At 34.2% G+C, this 21,613-nt stretch overlaps 1 protein-coding gene across 1 annotated transcript; it reads left to right on the top strand.

Annotated features, from left to right (window-relative positions):
• The first annotated feature begins 2,909 nt into the window (after nucleotides 1-2,909).
• Nucleotides 2,910-11,803, top strand: LOC145137831 (disease resistance protein RML1A-like). Its single transcript, XM_079071967.1, has 9 exons — nucleotides 2,910-3,462; nucleotides 4,165-5,269; nucleotides 5,387-5,455; nucleotides 8,597-8,821; nucleotides 8,909-9,658; nucleotides 9,748-10,333; nucleotides 10,424-10,521; nucleotides 10,890-11,021; nucleotides 11,223-11,803. Exons 1-9 carry the CDS (start codon nucleotides 2,975-2,977, stop codon nucleotides 11,463-11,465), a joined length of 3,696 nt encoding a protein of 1,231 aa, XP_078928093.1. The 5' UTR covers nucleotides 2,910-2,974; the 3' UTR covers nucleotides 11,466-11,803.
• Nucleotides 11,804-21,613: the final 9,810 nt, after the last annotated feature.

The following is a 21,613-nucleotide window of genomic DNA, read 5'->3' as shown; positions in this document are numbered from 1 at the left end:
TCCATCTTCTTACACAATCTTTTTACCAAACCAGTAGGATGTATATAAAATGAAGGTTAAAATATGGATATGTCAATTACAACTTTTATTATAGATACCTTTAAAAGGGCATCTAAAGCGGATCACAACTTATTTCTAACAATGCAAATACTTTTGATATATTTTTCAGTTAATGCAAACCTCCCCTGTATTACACAGCATATTCAAAGTAGGAAGCGTGTAGTTTTCTAGCAAACATAATCTTCATAAAATGAAAACAAATGTTAGCAAAATTAAAACACCTCCAAAACCATTTCAACACATTTATAAGAAACTTACCATAGAAAAAAAAACACCAACTTCTTCCTCTATCTTTCCAGTTGATTTCATTTTTTCTGCATATTCATATTCAAAATTATAACAACACCACATAAATGAAAACAAAATCAAATATATACCAACACCACAGAAAAACATGTGTTGTTCAAATTTGGATCCATACACATAGATATAGAAAGATTGTGTATAGATAAACCTTGTTTACAATTGGTGAAGATGGCTATTCAGATTTCGTGAGGGAGGCAACATCAAATAGCAGGAAACATTACACACGCACACATGACACCAAACACCACTAAATGGAAAAGGACAGCAACTCTCAACATCGTCGATGGATTTTGAAAGTGGGAGCGTAGGTTGGTGGGGAGATATGACAGTCGTGAGGAGGGTTGCTTGTGGTGGCCTGGATACAAATGGAAACATACCTACAATAATTCAGCATTAGGTTTTAGAACAGAGACATCTCAAATCATGAGATTAAGTATTTTGATCGGGAAGAAAGATTGGATGTGAGAAAGTGAGAAGCATCGAGTATCAAGAAGTTACCTTGAATTGGTTAAAAGAAAATAGAATCTTGTAGAGGTCTTCGGAAAAAATTACTTCTGACTGAATTCTTCAGAAGTGAATTGGAGACAGTGGAAGAATGTTTGTGTTAGGGCTTTTTTATAGAATGCTTTTGGCAATCATTTGAGAGGAGCAACGATAACAAATGAAAGAGACACAGAGGGCGGCACCTATTTCAAGCAGCTAGTGATGAAGCCAACGTTGGTTTGGGGTATTTTAGAGAGAAATGAAGGGCGAAAGTGGTGAAGCTGCAGTCTTTATTTGATGGTGTGCTGGTGGTAAAAGGTGTTCGATAGCGGTGATTAGTAGTCTGGAGGTTGTGAGTGGTGTTTGAATCAAGTCTGATTTAATGTTGAAAGAAAGAGATACATCGATGCAGAGAGGAAGAAACAGAGCGGAGTGCTGCTTGATGATGTTTGAGATTAGGGTTTCTAAAGCAGAGAAGCGAAAGGAGCACAAGACAAAATTTAGGTGAGATCCGATTTTTAGTAAGGACTAATTCATGGTCTATTTATGTCTAGTTGAGCTGTATGCCAAGCTTAATATTTATTTTTCAGAATTGATTTCCATAATCATATCCTATATTCAATTCCTGGTGTCAGTTGTATTTGGTAAGAATTAATAGTTTGATTTTCTTAAAATAAAGATTATTGGTATTTGCATTAGATTATGGTACTTGTTGTTGTAAAGATTGTACCTCTTAAATTTTTCAAGAAATGTTCAATATGCTTAATAATATAGTAAAGATAACTAAAACATTTCACTATTTTTTTCTCATGATTAGACTTCGCATAAAGGAAGATCCAATAGAATTACGGACTTGGACACCAATTAGAATACACTAATGAAACTGATAAGATGCATGTTACACGGAGAAATTGGTCTAAACCATCACTTTTACCCGTAAATCATGCTTTTTCGTAAGCAAAACTTATTCGTAAATTAAGGTAAAAATAATGGGAGTTTAATGGAGATTTTCCCAACTCATTTACTGACTAGGCATACTAGGCGTCTGCGTCAACAATGCAACCGGTAAATTGCAAAAAAATGGTTATATCGTCATTTTTACCTGTAATTCATGTTTTTTCATAAACAAAATTTAGTTCGGGACTTATTCGTAAATTATGGTAAAATAATGGGAGTTTAATGAAAATTTTCCCAGCTCATTTACTGACTAGGCGTCTACGTCAGCAATGCAACCGGTAAACTGAAAAAAAAAGTTAAATCGTCATTTTACCGGTAATTCATGCTTTTTCATAAACAGAATTTACTTTGAGACTTATTTGTAAACGACGATAAAATAATAGGCTTTAATAGAGATTTCATTATAATGAATAAGAAAAAAATGATAGTTTATTTTTCAAACAAAGTAGAACACTGTTGACCGCTAATCACCTATATAATTGTTCGTTAGACCTGACAAATGTGTCGTGTTATGTCGGGTTCATGTCGTGTCAAGGCATTAAACGGGTTGAGAGAGTTTGACCCTAACCTGTTCGTTTAATTATCGTGTCGTGTTGTGTCAACCTGTTTATTTTCGTGTTAGATTTCAGGTAAAGGTTTAGACTTTGTAAATATGTTGTGTCATGTAACGTTTAAACATTTTAAAGGATGAAAAGTACGAGACGGGGAGACGAAAAGAAAAAACGAAACACTGGAACTGGGAGGTGGAAAAACAAAATTCATAGTATGTAAATAGTTAGAGTTTGTATTTTTAATTTTAATTTTTGATTTTGACTCGTTATAAGTCTATAATATATAATATATTTTTAAAAATATAAAATTTATAAACAATTATATATAATTAACCAGGTTATATCTAAGTCGTATTCGAGTTTAAAATTTTAACCCTAACCCAATCCGTTTAATTTGCGGGTGGTTTCCTATCAACCTATTTGTTTAAAAGTGTCGAAATGTCTTTACCAACCCATTAATTTCGTATGGGTTCTTATCATATTGAGTAAAGTTTTGACGGGTGGTGTCATTTTCCATTATTGAAAATTTTTCTTTTACTAAAACGAGGCCCACATTTTTTTCTCCTTTTTAATCATACAGCTAGACCAAGACTTCATCGTCCATTCTCGAAATTTCAATGGCTTCTTGTTCATCCTCCTGTATTACGGCTTCTCCTACTGCTAATGCTTACAGATATGACGTTTTCCTAAGCTTTAGAGGCGAAGATACTCGTGATTCTTTTACAGATCATCTTTATTACGCATTAAAGCGAGCAGGAATTTGTACTTTTAGGGATAACGAAGAAATCAACAGAGGTGAACACCTGAGGCCAGAGATCGAGAGTGCAGTTAAAGAGTCTAGGGCTTCAATAGTTGTATTGTCAAAAAACTATGCAACGTCCACTTGGTGCCTAGACGAGCTTCTGTTGATACTCACACAAAGAAGGGAGTGCAGTCATTTCATTCTACCAGTTTTTTATCACGTTGATCCGTCTGACGTGAGGAATCAAAATGAAACCTTCGAAATCGAAGTCAAAGCCTCTTCAAAGTGGACAAATGACAAAGTTAACCAGTGGAAGAAAGCTCTTAAGGAGGTTGTTGATTTGGCCGGCATGGTTTTGTCTGGGTATGTTTGTTTATCTGTTCTTAATTTGATCTTTACTGATATCCATTTTTAACTCGATAGTACTTTATTCAAGAATTGGACTGTAACTGGTGTTAACCTCTAGCCAAATTTTGGTCTACATATCATATTCATGACTCGGTCAGTTTTTTTGTGGTTAAATATGTCAATAAGTTTGAACTTTTAGGAGATATTTGTTTCATAGAAGTTCGGAGGAGTTGGTGAAAATGTAATTCAATTAGAAATAAATGAAAAATTGTAATCAAGAACAAATAGGCGATGATTTCCTCGTTTTATGTCAAGAAGTGAACAGCTTAATGCTTCTTCATACACCACATGCATACAGGTTTGACTCTTGACTAGAGCTAAGTAAGGTTTGGTTATGAACTCGACTATAAGGGCTTTGATTTACATAATTTTGTTTAATCTCTATCAATATTTTTTTTATTTTGATTTAGTTTTTATTTACAATTGAATATTTAGTTAAAGTGAAAAAAATCTTGTATGCCATTGTAAATACTTTAATTGATCAGGTTTTATTTGAATTTTGATTTCTTTGTGGAACTTTAAGGGAATCAAATTTATACATTTATTAGTAGTATGTGACATTAGGAAAGTTAATTATTCAATATCTTCATTCATGTCTATCAAAGAATCTCTGAACATCATCCAAGCGAACATGTTCATTTTCTTGTGTTGTTCCAGGCCTGAAACAGAGTTTCTAAAGGAAATTGTTGGCACCATATACAATAAACTGGATCGTAAAGAAATCCATCTTCCAATCAATTTAACAGGGATGGCTACTCGATACAAGGATATCCATTCTTGGTTAACCGAATCCAATGCAGAATTTTTAACAATTTATGGCATGGGAGGAAGCGGGAAGACAACATTGGCCCGATACATTGTATACTCAAATAGCCAAAATTTTGAAAGCATAAGTATTGTTGAAGACATCGGTAGTAGATCTAAAGAACCACATGATCTACTTCAGATACAAGAAAAACTTTTTGCAGATATTTCCGGAGGAAAGAAGAGAAAAATACCCAGCGTTTGTCAAGGTACATTCAAGATTGAAGAGGCCTTACAAGTGATGAAAGCACTTATTCTTCTTGATGACATTGTTGAACCGAGCCAGTTGGTAGCTTTACTGGGATCAGGGCATATTAACAAACGAAGCAAGATTATAATAACAACTAGAGAAAACAATCTAGGTAAATGGTTCGAGTCTAGGTCTTGGAGGTGTCAAGAATACCAAATGAAATTACTGGATGATGATGAATCATTAGAGCTTTTGAGTCGACATGCCTTCGGATCCAAAACTCTGATGGAAGGTTACGAGGAGCTTGCAGAACAGGTATTGAAGTATTGTGAAGGAAATCCGTTGGCTCTAGAAGTGTTGGGTTCCTCTCTATCGCAGGATAATAGCATCCTATTTTGGAAAAGTACATTGAGTTTACTGGGAAGAGATATTGATGTTGGAATTCAACGTGTACTTATCAGGAGCTACAACTCTTTGCCACATGAATCCAACAAAGAGTTGTTTTTGCATATTGCTTGTTTCTTTGTCGGCAAAGACATAGATTATGTGGTGAAGATATTGGAGCATGATTACTCTGCAGTATCGGGGATCAAAATACTAACCAACAGATGCCTTGTGTCTGTTTCTGCAAACAAGAAACTAATGATGCACCCACTGCTTCAAGAGATGGGGAGAAGAATAGTCCATCAAGAATCACCCAAAGACCCTGCAAAACGTAGTAGAGTCTGGTTTAATAAGGATTCTTATGATGTTCTGCGAAAAGGAAAGGTGAGATGCTTCCTTTGTTGAAACTTGTTTTTCCTTTCGCATTGTCTTTGTTTATCTTTAATTCTGTAGTTTCATCTTTATTTTTATTTATTTATTATTATTTTTTTTTCTATTTAGGGTTCAAATACAATGGAAGGTCTAGCACTTGACAAGCGAATGTTACAGGAAGAGCAGCGCGCATTCAAGGTAATACATGACTAAAACCTAATGCCTGTTATTTATATGTAACGAAAACATTGAAGCTCTTTAAGGTGATCCAAAAATTCTTGTATCTTGTTTTTTATACGTCTATGGGTATACTTAAGTTAAGTTGTAAGTTTAGTAAATCAACCACTAGGCCTGGCAATCGTGTCGTGTTCGTGTTGGTGTGTCGCGGGTTGGCGGGTTGACGGGTCAAAATATGCCAACCCAAACACGACCCATTTAAATATACAGGTCACGGGTTGGCAGGTTTGGAACATAAACCCATATATGACCTGTCAACCCATTTATTTATACGGGTCACAGGTTGGCCGGTTCGTGGGTCAGATTTGGGTTCCTGGGTTAGATTCCATAAATAAAATTGACAATTAAACATGAATAAATTTTTTATGGTTGATGCAAACATATCCGAATTTTAGACACTTAAGTCTTAAACATCCAAATGGAAATTAGGAACATTCTTAGAAACATGCTCAAACTAATCATTAATACAAACATAGATAATTCAAGTGCTAAAGTAATAGCCACAATTCCCATTTAGACACTTAAGTCTTAATACTTGATACATAAATACATTTAAAAATAAAATAAATTGTTTTATTAAAAATATAAACGGGTTGGCGGGTCCACCTGTTTATTTTTTGAAAAACCCATATATGACCCGTTTAATAAAACGGGTTGGCGGGTTGAAAAACTCAACCCCAACCCATATATTTCGTGTCGTGTCGCGGGTCGTATCGAGAATTGCCAACCCTATCAACCACGCGTTGATTTGTGTGTTGTATTGTATATATAGAATGGATCACAACAATAAACTCCTATAATAAAGGAGAGATAAATACATAATAAATAATTGAATAATTTACTATCTAATTATCTAATATCTCCCGTCAAGCGAATGGGTGGTGGACCAAGGCGTAGCATCGCACAAAAGTGCTCAAATTGAGCACGCGGAAGACTTTTAGTGAAGATGTCTGCCACCCGAAGCTTGGTTGGTACAAATTTTGTGTAAAGTTTGCTCGAAGCAACTAGTTCGCGAAGAAAATAGTAATTGAGATCAATATTTTTAGCACGTTTGTAAGCAACTGGGTTTTGAGTCATGCATAAGACACTTTTGTTGTCACAAAGCAAGGTAGGGCGATCACGAGGTAGCACGTGAAGTTCCCGTAAAAGATAAGTTATCCAAACAATTTTAGCTGTTGTGTTCGCCATGGCTTGGTTTTCTGGCTCACAACTAGATCGTGAGACGATTGGTTGTTTCTTTTCACTCCATGAGACTAAGTTGCCACCAAGAAAAATTGAGTAGCCATAAGTAGACTGATGAGTCTCAAGACATTGAGCCCAATCAATATCTGAATACCCAAGAATGTTGATGGTTTCAGGTTGTCTGGAAATAAGGCCAAAAGAGACACTGCCTTTTACATACCGTAGTATACGTTTCACAGACTAAAATGAGCATCAGTAGGCGCATGGAGATATTGGCTAGCTTGATTAAGAACATATGAGAGATCCAGTTTAGTAATTGTTAAGTATAGGAGAGCTCCGACTAGGGATCAATAAAAAGTAGGATCATAAAAAGGTGTTCCATCAGCTATGAAAGTCTCATGAGTGGCCAAGGGTGTTGGTACTAGATTTAGAGTCAATTAAATCAGTACGAGTAAGAATATCTTTGGCATATTTTGACTAGCTTAAGAAGAGAACATCATCGGTATAAGTAACCTCTAAACCAAGGAAGTAACTGAGAGCACCAGGATCTTTAATAGCAAACTCTTTGTGTAGTCGTGCAGTGAAGGCTGTAATGACAGATTCCTGATTACCAGTAAGGATGAGATCGCCGACATAGACAAGGAAGTACATGATGCATGAATGTCGAGAAAAAATGAATAAGCAGGTGTCAGCACGACTACAGAAAAAACCATTGGCAAGCAAGAAGGTGCTAAGGCGTTGAAACCAGGCACGAGGGGCATGTTTTAAGCCGTAAAGAGCCTTAGTTACTTTGCAAACATGATTAGGAAACTGAGGACAGTAAACCCATGCGGTTGCTCTGTAAAACCTATCTCAGTAAGATGACTATGCAGAAATGCGTTTTTGACATCAAGCTGATGTAAACGCCATGTATTTAAGACAGCAAGATATAGAACAATGCGAACTATGGAGGCTTTAACAACCAGACTAAAAGTATGAGAGTAATCAAGTCTAGGAATATTGGTGAAACCTTGAGCAACAAGACCAGCTTTGAAACGTTCAATTGAGCCGTCAGAGTTATACTTGGTGCGATAGACCCACCTAGAACCGACAATGTTGGAGTGAGAGGGTCGAGGCACTAAGGTCCAAGTGTTATTTGCATGTAAGGCCTCAATTTCTTCATGCATGGCGGCCATCCATCGAGGATATTTAGCAACAGATTTGTACCCTTTATCCTGAGATGTAGAAAGTAAAGCAACATGCAAGGCATGGTTGGTGAGTGACACAAAATCGGCTATATGTCGTTTTTTGAAAATACCAAACTTGGACCGAGTGTGCATTGGATGCGTGGAAAGGATTAGAGACGGTGGATGAATGTCGGCGTCATGATGATCGTGATCAAAATGATCATTATTATCAGAAGAATCAGCATGAGCGGAGTGATCATCATGATCAGAAGGATCATCGGGTGCATCGGTTGGAGGCTGCTGTGGTTGGGCAACGGATTCCGAGGGAGGCGAACAAAGTGAACAAGGCAAGGAATACCATGTAGGTTTTAGTAAATCAACCACACGTTAATTTGTGTGTGTTGTATTGTATATATAGAATAGATTACAACAATAAACTCCTATAATAAAGGAGAGATAAATACAGAATACATAATTGAATAATTTACTATCTAATTATCTAATACAAGTACCACGATATATATATATATATATATATATATATATATATATATATATATATATATATATATATATATATATGTCTCATTCCAATTCAATAATAGCAATTGATTTATAACCCCAATCATTACACAAGCATTTGCAAAATGATAATTCTCGATTGATACTCAAGGAATTGAATCCTAATACTTAAGGAATCTTTGGTGAACTTACTTATGCTTAATTAATATCCCTCCTCACTGTAATTTTGTAGGCATCACACCTCAAGACAGATGCACTTCAAAAGATGGATAAACTAAAATTGCTCCAGCTAAATTTTGTGCAACTCACCGGGTCATACGAGAATATTTCAGAAGATTTAAGATGGCTCTGCTGGCTTGGATTCCATTTAAGAACCATACCATCCGACTTATTCATGGGAAATTTGGTGGCTATAGACATGAGCTCTAGCAACTTGGAAGTATTCGACCCACCCGTGGTAGGAAATTCAATATCCTCTTTTTGAATTTTAATGGCCTTTATGCAGACATTGAGTGCCACATAAATCTTTTTACTTTCGCAACAGGTTCTTCAATCGCTGCAGATTCTAAATCTTAAAGACTCGTTCAATCTAATAGAAATCCGCAACATGTCCAGGATTCCTCATCTTGAGACTTTGATTCTTTGGAACTGTCAAAGTCTGGTTCGTGTTTGTGAGACCATAGGAGAACTGACGAGTCTTGCACTACTGAATATGACAGGGTGTAAAAATCTGTGCAAAAGAGAGCATACAAACCTGTTAGTAAGGCTAGTAGCTTCTACTTTTGGTGGAGTAGTTGGAGAACAACCTACATTTTCCTTCCCGTATTCGTTACACCAATTATTCCTCAAGGATTGTTATCTTGAGTGTACTGATTCTTTTCCTCTCAGTTTTAGCCTTCAACCATCTTTGCAGTACTTGAACTTAGGCAATAGTCTATTTGAGTTCCTCCCTTGTTATAATCATCTGAAAAACCTACGGGTCCTTGACTTGTCTTTGTGCTCACGACTTAAATGGATTCTGTGTCTGCCAAATACACTTGCAGAATTGTATGTATATCACTGTAAAGCTCTGGAGAGAATAACTTTTGAATCACCTCAATTCACATTACAAGAGTTTGGCTATGAAGGTTGCATTAGTTTGTCTGAAATCGAAGGCTTTATCAAATTGGTGCCTTTAGTCAAGCTTGAAGAAAATGATTTGGGACACATGAAGCGGCTAAAGAAATATCAAAAGCTAGAGGTGTGCCTGGTTGGTGATGATGAGCTCACTAAAGGCAGAAGTTCGTGTGTCCAGGTAAACTGTTTTCCTCTCAAACACATACATCATGATTCTACCTACATACTGATTATACGTGACTGAATTCTAGTGTTTTTGTGGCATAGATATTATATGAATTCGATATAATGAGCACATCTCTTCCGGACGTAAAGGATCCAAACATGACGCCTAATTATGTATCAGAATCCTCGTCATTGTCCTTTGAGTTGCCTTCATTTCCCAAGAATAAGAGGCTCAAAGGACTTGATGTAACTTTTAAGTACTCAATATCCGGTGATGATTGGTCATGGTTTTGTAAAATCAGTACAACCAATGGTGTTGATTTGATGTACAACCCCAAAGTCTTTGGCAAACCTGAATTTGGTAATGTTGGTATATGGTTAAGCTATTGGCCAATTGGAAGCACATTGGACACCGGAGATAAAGTTAGTATCTCTATTGCTGCAATGAGTGGATTGGAGGTACATGAATGTGGTGTGAGCCTCGTTTACACTGATGATAATGAAGCTGAAGAAAGCTTGGAAAATAACAAGGAATGGGTTGAAATTCTTGGAGGAGATTTGTCCAGATTTCAACTAAGCACAGGAGCGTACTATCTTTGTCGCCGCGATTTCTTTGAGTTAATGGAGGTTGATAGACAGACTCCTGACTGGTTTCGAATTTTAGTTGGTGATACCATAGACTCTACAGGTATACCCCTCTTGTCAAGCTAATTCTCAGCAATTTAGTTAAATTTATGCTAAAAATAGAGAGAATTCATCTTATGACACATTGTTACAGAGGTACGAGGATGGAGAAAGACAGGTCGACCTAAGCACTTGAATCAATCATTTACAGAGTTGAAAACTGTTAGATGCATCATCCATGGTCCTGAGTTGGTACATTTACTCTCTAATATTTCATTTTTCAGCATGAGCTACTGAACTAGTCACTTGTACATTACTAAGGCCCTACATAATTGTCTTGTACCCTGCATATGCAGTGGGTATAAAAGGGGTTACCAAAAAATTACTAAGCCATTGATATTTCTCTCAAATCCCCATTCCCATGGCATTATACATACGAATGCTTTAAAGTTTGATACAAATATCTTTCTATCAAATATTACAAGCGCACGTAAGTGAAAAAATTACTAAGCCATTATAATCTAATTTAACATTGTGGTACTTGATGCTGATTTGGTTATGAGTAGTGTGATATTTGGATTTCACTAATCTCGCTCTGGTGTTTATGAAAAAAAATTTAGGAGGAAATTTACAATATCACAGAGATGTCAAAATCATTTTTTCTAGATACAACTTTGAAGTTCACGTCAAGTATGGTTGGGAAGACGATGAAACTTGCTAGAACACCTATATCCAGAAATACAAAAATAAAGGTAATTGAATATTATGTTTAGCAGATCAATATATTTTTCTCGTTTGTTATTTCTTTCATTTTGCCTACATGGCATGACATGTGCATTCAGTTTTTGAAAGGAAATGACGGAAAGTCAGTGAAATTTCAGTTTATAACCTTAACTTGATTGTTCTGAATTCCTCGTCTTGATAACATAAACTTTCTATTTTTATTCGTGTAGTTTATTCAGGTAACTGGATGTGCCCTTGCATGTTATTGGTGCTTCTATCCTCCCGGCTTCAACAATAACCCACAACTCATGCTTCCTCTGATCGTTGTCTTCCATATTTTTATCACCATTCTGTTAATCATGTTCTTTATTCTGCGTGTGGACCAGTTATTTGATGAATCCGACCAATCTTCAGCCAGTCAAGAACAAGACAACGAATCCGATCAATATTCAGCCAGTCAAGAACAAGACTAGATTTATTGATGGATCACTAACAAAACTGGGTGATTTAATTTTGTGGTTATATACAACTCGCAGATGTGCAACCACAACAAGGTTTATTTCTTGGATTCTCACTGATGTTTTCAGAAAGAGCGTACGAAATCTGGATGATCTCATAGATTGATTTCAACAATGCAACGATCCAAGAATTGGAAAATTCGCCGTGGTAGGGGGTATTTGACAGAAAATCATGATTCAGTTCGCATATATTTATGTGGAATAGTTAGGCTCAAAACTCCAAGCTCTAGTCCTTGTGTTTAGGAAGTAATTCCGTTACTTTTAAGTTTTTATTTATTGATTTATTTTTTATTTGTGGTTGGTTTATTGGAATTATTATGGGTCCATGTTCCCGTGTAACTGTAGTTATTGCTTTGCTTTTAGCTCTTTTTCACTCCTTTATCATGATAATAAACCAAATATCTTTGTGCTACTCCTTTATAGAATGGAAAATTCACTTTTCAGCTTAATTACCTTTTTGTTGTATTCATATTTGACTAATTTTTTTTCTTGCAAATCTAGGTAACCAATTTGTTAGAGGTGTTTGCATACGACTGATATGACCGACTATTACAAGTTATAACTGGTCATATCAGTTATATTTGAACACTTCCAAAATGTTCGTTACGTAGATGTGTACAAAAAAAAAAGTTATCCAAATATAAATAAAACGAAAAGATAATTACCATGATAATTCAATTTGTCTAGTTTTTTATTTTATCTTATAATTTTGATTTGGTATAAAGTTTGACCTAAATAGTAAATATTGTGAAACCACACTATTTTGATAGGAAAAAACACATTGCCATTTTATAGAAATTTAGTATTTAAGATATTAAATATAAATATTAAATTTACCATGTACACATGCAAAAATTAAGAATACATGCTGGCATACCAACTCGACAATAAATATGGCAATCACCATCCACATTACACCCGCCGTTCACACTGACAGTTGTGATAACCGAATCACTTGAGATTTGCATACCTACAAAACATCTTCAATTCATTAGAGAAAAACAAATAACAAGGTCACATGTTCAATTCATCAGAAAAAAACAAATAACAAGTCAGGAACAGATAATTGTTATAGAGACTAAAAGTACTCATACACAATTTATATACTAGTTTTTAATTTATAAACCAAACAATCTAAGCTAGCTAAATGTAATAGGCAGTGTACCTAATCGAATAATAGCATATAGTAAGAAAGTAGGTTGTCGAACACAAGGGGAATGAGAATGATTAACAGCTAAAAAGTTAACTAATTTAAAAGCAAATAAATGACGATTTTTTTTTCTGGTTTTGCAAGTCCAGATTACTTAAAAGCAATTATCACCAAACAGATTAACTAACAAAAAGTAATCAAAATTAAGTTTTAAGATAAGATATTAAAGAGCCACTACAAACAAACTTAAAAGCAATTATCACCAAACAGATTAACTAACAAAAAGTAATCAAAATTAAGTTTTAAGACAAGATATTAAAGAGCCACTACAAACAAAACGTCATTTAGTGGCACACAAAAAGTGTCACTAAATACCAAAAAAGGTGTCACTAAATGTCTCAAAGAGAATCAGTCGCACACATACAAAATGTCACTAGAAGTGCTCCCACTAAAACTCTTTAGTAACACTTTTCAGTTTTGACGCTGTAATTTTTAGTGTTTTAGTGGTATTTTTTTATTTGCCATGGTAGACAATAACTATTTTGTGGCACATAATTTTTGCCGCTAAAAACTCATGTAGTTATAAAATTGATCTTGCCTTTAGTGGCACTTTTGTATTTGCACAATACAATAAAATATTTTATGGCATATATTTTTAATTGCTAATTACATGTGATTTTAGATTTCCTTCTACTTATAGCGACACATTTTTTCGCTATAATATTAAATAAAAAACTATTTTAATTGTAGAAAATAATAATAATTTCATTGGTTTTCATCAATATTTTGAATTCTTTTAAACTAAAGTCTAAGTAAATATCAAATAAGTCTAAAGTTCTACATGAAGCATCATCACTAATTGATCCAACCTAAAACTATAATGTAGCACACTCAATAAAGGCAAATCAATATGTAGTTGAATCATCATCAAAATTTCTTATACCTTGTACACAAATGTAATGATTAATGAATATGGTTATATTTAAATAATAGTAATGTATTGGCAATGACAATAAAGTTAATTATATAACCGAAAAGAATATGTCTTCTTTATAGCAAGAAGATGGACAACTTGAGGCCCAATGTAGCCATTGATCAATGTTGATGGTTTAAACACACTTACTAATTTTCTTTGAACTACCTGTGAACATTTAGAGACATAATATTTAAATAAATAATGACATGTTATCTACAAATGACAAAATATGGCACTTATACACAAATGGAAATACATTTAAGTCATAAACTTACATCATAGACCCTAATTTTGCTTGCTATGATGTTTCCAATTGTTCCACTCACCTAACTTTATACCTTCAAATTTTACCTAAAATTCGTCATTAGTTATTTAATGATAATCCAAGAACTTGTAACAAATTAACAAATGACAAGATTTTGAGCATTTTAATAACTTACCCACGAGCCAATAGCTTTTCCATGGCACCATCAATTGCATTCTTGGTGATACAAACCTAAAATAATGCCAAAAAAAAATGTAGATTTACAAAAACAACTTCAAAAAATAGTTAAGATATTATAAGTATACAATATATAATTATCACTACAAAATACATGTCGATATTTCCCGACACCACTCATTGAACAAGAGGGATGAGCCATGCACATCCAAATTAAATAGCCAATTTCCTTATATCAAGTTGATTCCTGCAATTCATCAAAAAATGTTTGGTTAATGATTGATTTGATTGCTGATAAATATCAATTGTATAAGAAGTATGATGAAGAACATACTTTAAAAATAAATATATTTCAATTTTTTTATAGATTTGATAATATTTATGTAAGAGTGATGGTTGAAAGTCATGAAACCAAAGTACCACACAAAAGACTAATTTGTAGATATGATGCCTTTTGATTAATTGACAAAGAGACAACTTCTATGGGCTTCATATAAACAAGGAGGGGGCTAAAAGCATATATTTGACCAGGGGTATTTCTGTAAATCTCTTTTTTATAAATTTGTTTTCAATATATGTATGTTAAAAGATGTAAAAATAGGAAAATTATGATTTAATCATGGATTTATGGTCAACTATTGTTAAGAACTAGTTAAAATATGTGTTAAACTATATATGTTTTATATTTGTTACCTACACAAATCCACAAGATAGTTGATCATGTTGCATTTGTACTAACTATGATCAAGAAAACACACATACACACAAGAGGCAAGAAAGGAGTGTGGTAATATACCTTCCTCCTCCAGTCCATTAATGACATTAGTATGAAGTTTTGATAACATGAGTAAATGGTACATGAATTAAAACTTGCTCGGACCCTCATCTTCTCTATAAGCCTGCTCCACAAGCAAAAACATTCAAAATAAGCAATGCTTCTTAAATTGGATGTTTTATTTCATATGAACAACCATATTAGATACATATTTTTGTGGAAAACTATCAGAATAAAAAAGTTTTAACATTTAACTCTCAACAGAATTCTTATCAATGTAGAATAAACAAGTGGCGGCTATAACAAATTAGGAAAAGGAAAAGAATAAGACAATATTGAGATGTTTCAGAAACAACAAAAATGAACAAATTAAATCCAAAAACAGTGAATTAAACAACAGAAAGATATGGGCACACACTTGAGGAAATATTATAGGAGTACTCCCATGTATTACAGTAGGGGGTGTAAAAGATTGCATGCAAAAACACATTAATTTCTGACTTTATTGAAAACAACTTGAAAAAAGTAAGTTTTGGTAACCGACTTAAAGATTACCTCCAAAAACACATTAATTCTTGAATTTATTGAAAATAGCTTGAAAAATTAAGTTTAGGTAACTGCATCCAATTAACTAATATAAATAAGTGTACAAAAGAATTCATTAAGAGAATCTAGGGTAGACAGCACCTACTACCGATAAGGAGCAACTATTATCCATGTTCATTTTTTTATGATGTTACATGACCTCCATACATGTACACCTCTAATAATATAAATATTAAATACGGTTAAGCACGTGAAATCTCCAAATATGATGAAACTTAAACTACAATAAGGCATTGACATCAAATTCAAACAAAAAAAATTCTGATAAGGCAAGAAATGCTCATAATTCACGAGATCCCTAATACAAAGAACAAATATAACCTAAACTGAAGTTTTGAATGGGTAAGATCGAATCAATAAGCACCGATGTGACATAACATCCACCAACAAATACAACATACAAAGTTATATTACAATACACAAGCACATTAGATAAAAATTAGGAATATTTCAAGAAATAAAGATTTTAAACCATTTAGAAAATAGAAACCGAAGCTTAATTTACTATGAGATGATTCTAAGTAGCAATATGCTTATCTATATTATACTAATAAATCACAATTCTTCATGAATGTTTCAAGAAATAAATATTTCAAACCAATTTAGGAAATCTTAGAACCATTATTAAGACCACACATTAGACCATAACAAATTCAAGTACCTGAAGAATTAACTTTTTTTTCTCATCATCATCAACATTAGTGTCTGGCCAATCCTCAAACAAGTACCCCGAATTCGTCTCCTCCAGTGACATCTTTCAAAGCCCGACCTATTAATACAAAAACAAATCCTAATCTATATAACGATTGCATAAAAACCATTAGCAAGCAGAACTGTACATACGCCTACTCCAGACAGAAATATGAAAAGTTTTTTTATGGAGATTTAGACAATAATATGCGGACATGGGGGGCTCAATCACGAAATCAACCATCGAATTCAGAAACAGGATCAACCATCTTAAGTCAAAAGTAAATTAATTTTATAGCAAAAAAAGTCGACATGGCGGATCAATCATGAAATCAGGGGAATAAATTGGCATAACTAACTAAACCTTCGATTATTACCTATAGAACTCACATGTGGATGTGCGATTGATCATATGAACTTGTAGATAGGGTTGCGTACATTTATCGAAGCTATGGGGAAAGGTTCATTTAAGCCCTATAAATTGCACCAAGAGGTGGTGGTTCCTCGACACAAATAAGAAGTGTGGAGCGTGTTTACATATGTCTGCCATAATATGTTTTTTTTCTAGTAGTGCCAGGAGCTACCTACTTAGGATTCCAACATTTGATGAGTTGAATTGAAGATCAGAGATGCAACGGAGCTCGATGGCTTTACAGACGGCTTTCTTTCGATTCCTTAAGCCCAAAATCAATTGCAATCTCCAAAAACTCCATTTCAAGAGAGAGTGGTGGAGAAAGAGAAACAATCTCTGAAAACTCCATTTCAAGAGAGAGTTGTGAATGGCAGAAGATATATCGACGATCAACCACAACAATTTTTTTTCCGCTCGTTAAAGAGGGGAAAACAAAATCTTATAATGGTATAAAAAAACCTGCTAAAAGTTTAATAAAATTTTAGTGGCATATAATAACTTGTATGACACAAAATTTATAAGTTTCAGTGGCATTTTAATCATTATGCCATTAATTATTATGAGTATGAGTGGCAAAAAATGTTAAGTGCCATTAAATCTATTAATATTTATAGTGGCACATAAAATATGCCACTAAACACAATAATAGTGGCAAAAAAAATTATGCCACTACAAATGTATGCCACTAAATGTCAATTTTTTTTGTAGTGAGTCTTCCGTTTAGATACGATTCACTTTACTCCTATGGTTGATTTCTTGGAAAGTGTAACGGATTAAGTTGTTGTTGCTTACCGATTCCTATGTTGACTAGAATTTATGATCAAAAGACTAATCTTTTAGTAAAACAAGTTCACTCATTCATTGATCAAGTGGAAAAATAAACAAGAATACTAGTGTTAAGTTTGAGTTATTCTAGAATTGAACTAGTGATTGACATTAATGGATAAAAACATCAATTCAATACATTAATGATCATCATATATTTGCTTTCACAATAATTTACCTAATTTTATATTTAACCCGTAGGTTTATGATCAAAACACTAGTCTTATAACTTTGATGGTCACAAATTCATAAGATTCAAGTTTACCAAAACAGAATGATAATCTAATCTCAGTAAAACTCAGCAATAAACAGAAAAGGGAGTTATCATTAACACAAAAGGGACTTTATCAAGCTATCATAACAAATAACCAACTAGCAACCATCCATAATCCAATAAATCAAAGCATAGTCCTAAAGATCCTCTACTCTAAACAGAAGTTAGGGTTTTTAGCCCATAACTATTGGAATAAATAATAAAAAATGAAGTTCACTTTGAAAAGCATGATGAAAAACAAAGTAAACAAAGGTTTAGAAGTATGTTGCCTTAAGATCTCTTCAGAACTAAGCTTCAAACGAAATTAGATCTTTCTCAGCCTCCTAGCACGTCTCTGGTCTTGAAAAGACGAGAATAATTTGAAGCATAAGGTAGGGTTAAAGGCATAATTGATATATATATATATATATATATATATATATATATATATATATATACATATATATATATATATATATATATATATATATATATATATATATATATATATATATATATATATATATATATATATATATATATATATATATATATATATAGTTTCCAAAATCTGATTCCCACGCCGTGGCAAATAGGCTCCATGGCGTGGTGCTCATTAAACTCGTGTACACTCCAAGTCAGTTAGCTTTGATCGCAAATCTTATCCTCACCACGACGTGGCTACATATCTCCACATCGAGGGCTTCAGAATCCTTTAGTTCTTTGACTTTAGTTGACTCGATCAAATTTTCCTGCTTCCAGCTCTGCATTTTGCTTCCTCTTAATCCCAAGCATGTCTTCGCTTCTACAAAACAGATTTTAAACATATTAAGCACCTTTTGTCCTAAGATATACACAATTATAGCTAAAAATATTAAGATAATGCACAAAATATATGAATAAATATGAAAATATCAAAATACCCCACACATGACTTTTGCTTGCCCCCAAGCAAAAGTGATTTTATTATCATTATACCATCACATCAAAACCTTAGCTACCAACATCGCACAAGACAATCCTTTTTGAGCTCATCCATTACATCGAGACCGCAATGCATGTATTTGTATGTAATATTCGTAAGTACTTCCCTAATCTTAAATACCCACAATCCTCATAAATATTTCCCAATTATTTTTAACAACATTCATTTTATGCATCCCTCTGTCCTCATAAATCTTTCTTAACATCAAGGTAATTTTTGATTAAGCCCCCAACCATACATATAGAAAAATAACCTAAAAAGGAAAAATTACAATAAAATAAAATACCCATTTGACTTTTGGCAATTTCTCTTTATTCTTCAATATGTTCAATCTCCACTCAATATTTCTCCTTTTTTTTAAACAACTAAAAACCTAAAAAGAAAAAATATATATGCTTAAGCTAGGGAGCTTAAATTCAACCCTTGTTGGTTAAAGGTATTAGTCTAAGGTGCAATGACTACATAAGTCTTCCTGGATACATTTGGTACACGATGCTAAACTTATTATGTCCCACAAACTACACGATGTTATGTTTTTGTCTCATGATTTCACTAGAAAATGGAAGCAACAAATACACTAGAACATATATTGGCTCAATTAAACATCGAAGCTCGCATCAGATCGTCCTACAAAGTACTCAAAACCTCAGTCCCAACACAACAATATAACAAATTTTAAATTGATTTCAAAATTAGACCATTTTTTCAAGTCTTCATGCTCTATTTTTTATCCTAGTTATTTAATAATTTTTTTTTCAATATGCTTGCATTACTATATCTGACCCCTTACCCTCACATTTAACTCAGGAAATGTCCCCATTGCATACTTAACACAATTAAAGAACATAAAAGTAAAAAGGGAAAAAAAGTAACAAACTCCCCTAGGATAGAAGTGGCGAGGTCGAAATTAAAGGTTGTATGGTTGACATCTCGTGAAATAGCTGGAAAACAGTACTCTGGACCGCTATAGGAATGATCTTCTGTAACACCTCGTTTTCCAGGTATTTTCCATTTCCGCCCTAATATGAATTTTATTTTCAAAATTGGTCGTAAGGAGCCTTAAATGAAAATTTCGGCTTTGCCTGGTATGTTAGGCGTACTTTTTATATGTTGGGCGTACGTGGTCGAAGGCCAAACCCTAGTTTTAGGTTTAGGACCCTATTTAAGCATCATTAACTCTCCATGACTCCTTCCCTCATCAACCTCCATCCCTATTTTGTGCCTTGCAAACCCTAATCTACCTTTTGAGCATTTTGAGCGTTAGAGTGTGTTGTTGGTGTTCTTAAAGGAGGAAGAAGGAAGTGGATTCGCCTTAGAAGCTCAAGATCTCTTGGATCCCGACGTTTCATTGCCCTCAAGCATCATTTTGAGGTATATAGTTTGGATCTTGATGTGTTCTTTGTCTAGATTTTGTTAGCCTTGAGTCTATGTTCATTTTGGCCGTATAATCTTGGTCCATTTGAGTATGAGCTACTCTTTACCAAAGGAGTTGTCCTTTTAGATGTTTTAGAGTGTCTAGAGTGATAAAAATGTAATATTGTCCCTTCTAGTCCTTCCATGCAAAGGTTATGGTGTCTTAATGGGACTAAGAGGTTAGGGTTTTAAGATTTGGATCCTTAATAGCCATGCAAGATTATAAAGTTGGAAACTTCATGATTTACATCATTATTTGGGACTAGATATGGGCTTTGGTTGAAAGGAATTAATGGATTAAGCTCTTTTTAGAAGGAATGGATGGTAGCGGAGTACGTTGGGAATAATTTTGAGTACGCTGCACATACTCTCTTAAGCTCCCATATATGCATTGTGAGTACACCGTACGTACATGCTGAGTACGCTGGGCGTACTCAGCCTGAGTTGACTCGGTTGACTCTTGACCTTTGACCTTGATCAGGATTTTGACCAAGTTCTACGGGTATTTTGGGTATTTTAAGCTGTAAATTTAGTCTAGGTCACTGTTTTTGATATATGTGATCCGTAGAGTTGACAGTTGGAGATATGACCTGTTCAGTTATCTTTTCAGGCAGTGAGGTGAGTTTTCCTCACCATACTTATGGGTCGAAGGCACCAATGTCGGCACATTAGGTTATGTATCTTGGTATGTAGGATGTTTCTATGTGATAGTGATATGCAAGATCTGCATGATTATCTATTTGCTGGTAATGTGTTTATCTGTTGCTTATGTTGACATAGGGTGGTTAGGTTGAGGCTATACTACTTCATGTTGTATGTCAACAAACATAGGGCAATTCAACCAGGAGGTTGTGGGCCAGGGTAATCCAACCGGGATGTTATGGACCGAATATGATATTTGTGTGGCAATCCAACCAGGAGGTTGTGGGCCAATGTAATCCAAACAGGAGGTTGTGGACCAGAGTAATCCAACCGGGAGGTTGTGGACCCAACATACAATATATACAAACCATGTTGTGTGTGGTACTTTAGGGGAATTCAATAAGCTTTGGCCTACGGTTTTCAATATTATGTTTCAGGTACTTCAGATGACCGGGGGAAAGCAAAGGCGTGATCGTGCACATCCTTCCAGTTTTATGATTTTGGATTTTGCGATACTCTTATTTGTGATTATTACTTTTGAAAACAATGTTTTGTAAACAATGATGAGTTTTGGTTGGATTTTAAAAATAAAAATTTTACTTGATTTTTGGGACGTTACAAGTTGGTATCAGAGCCCTCGTTTGAGCGAATTGGATGAGCAATCACATGAATCCAGACTCAAACTATGGATCTGTAAGATTTTCAGAATTGATTTGAAAATAGTTTTCAAATTATTTTCAAAAGTAACCAAAGAAGGAGGAGATGTGTACGATCAGCTGGAGCAGGCAAGTTTACCCCAAGCTACCAACACTGTTATTTGTTATTGATGACTATGATAGAACTGCATACTAGTGGTAGCTAGGGATCTTCAGCAGTTGCATGATAAAAAAAATTGTCTGATGTATGATGCCTGATAGCTTAGGAGGACTTCTTG

The sequence above is a fragment of the Lactuca virosa genome, chromosome 9 (genome assembly GCF_052849685.1).
Source record: "Lactuca virosa cultivar CGN04683 chromosome 9, Lactuca_virosa_CGN04683_v6, whole genome shotgun sequence".
NCBI classification, from domain to species: Eukaryota; Viridiplantae; Streptophyta; class Magnoliopsida; order Asterales; family Asteraceae; genus Lactuca; species Lactuca virosa.
Note: the sequence above shows the minus strand (reverse complement) of the source record. Positions and strands in the feature narration are given on the sequence as shown.

Coding starts and splice junctions, on each gene's coding strand:
- LOC145137831 (XM_079071967.1), top strand. CDS start 2,975: ATGGCTTCTTGTTCATCCTCCTGTATTACGGCTTCTCCTACTGCTAAT. Junction 3,463..4,164: donor GCCGGCATGGTTTTGTCTGG/GTATGTTTGTTT, acceptor GTGTTGTTCCAG/GCCTGAAACAGAGTTTCTAA. Junction 11,022..11,222: donor CCAGAAATACAAAAATAAAG/GTAATTGAATAT, acceptor TTATTCGTGTAG/TTTATTCAGGTAACTGGATG.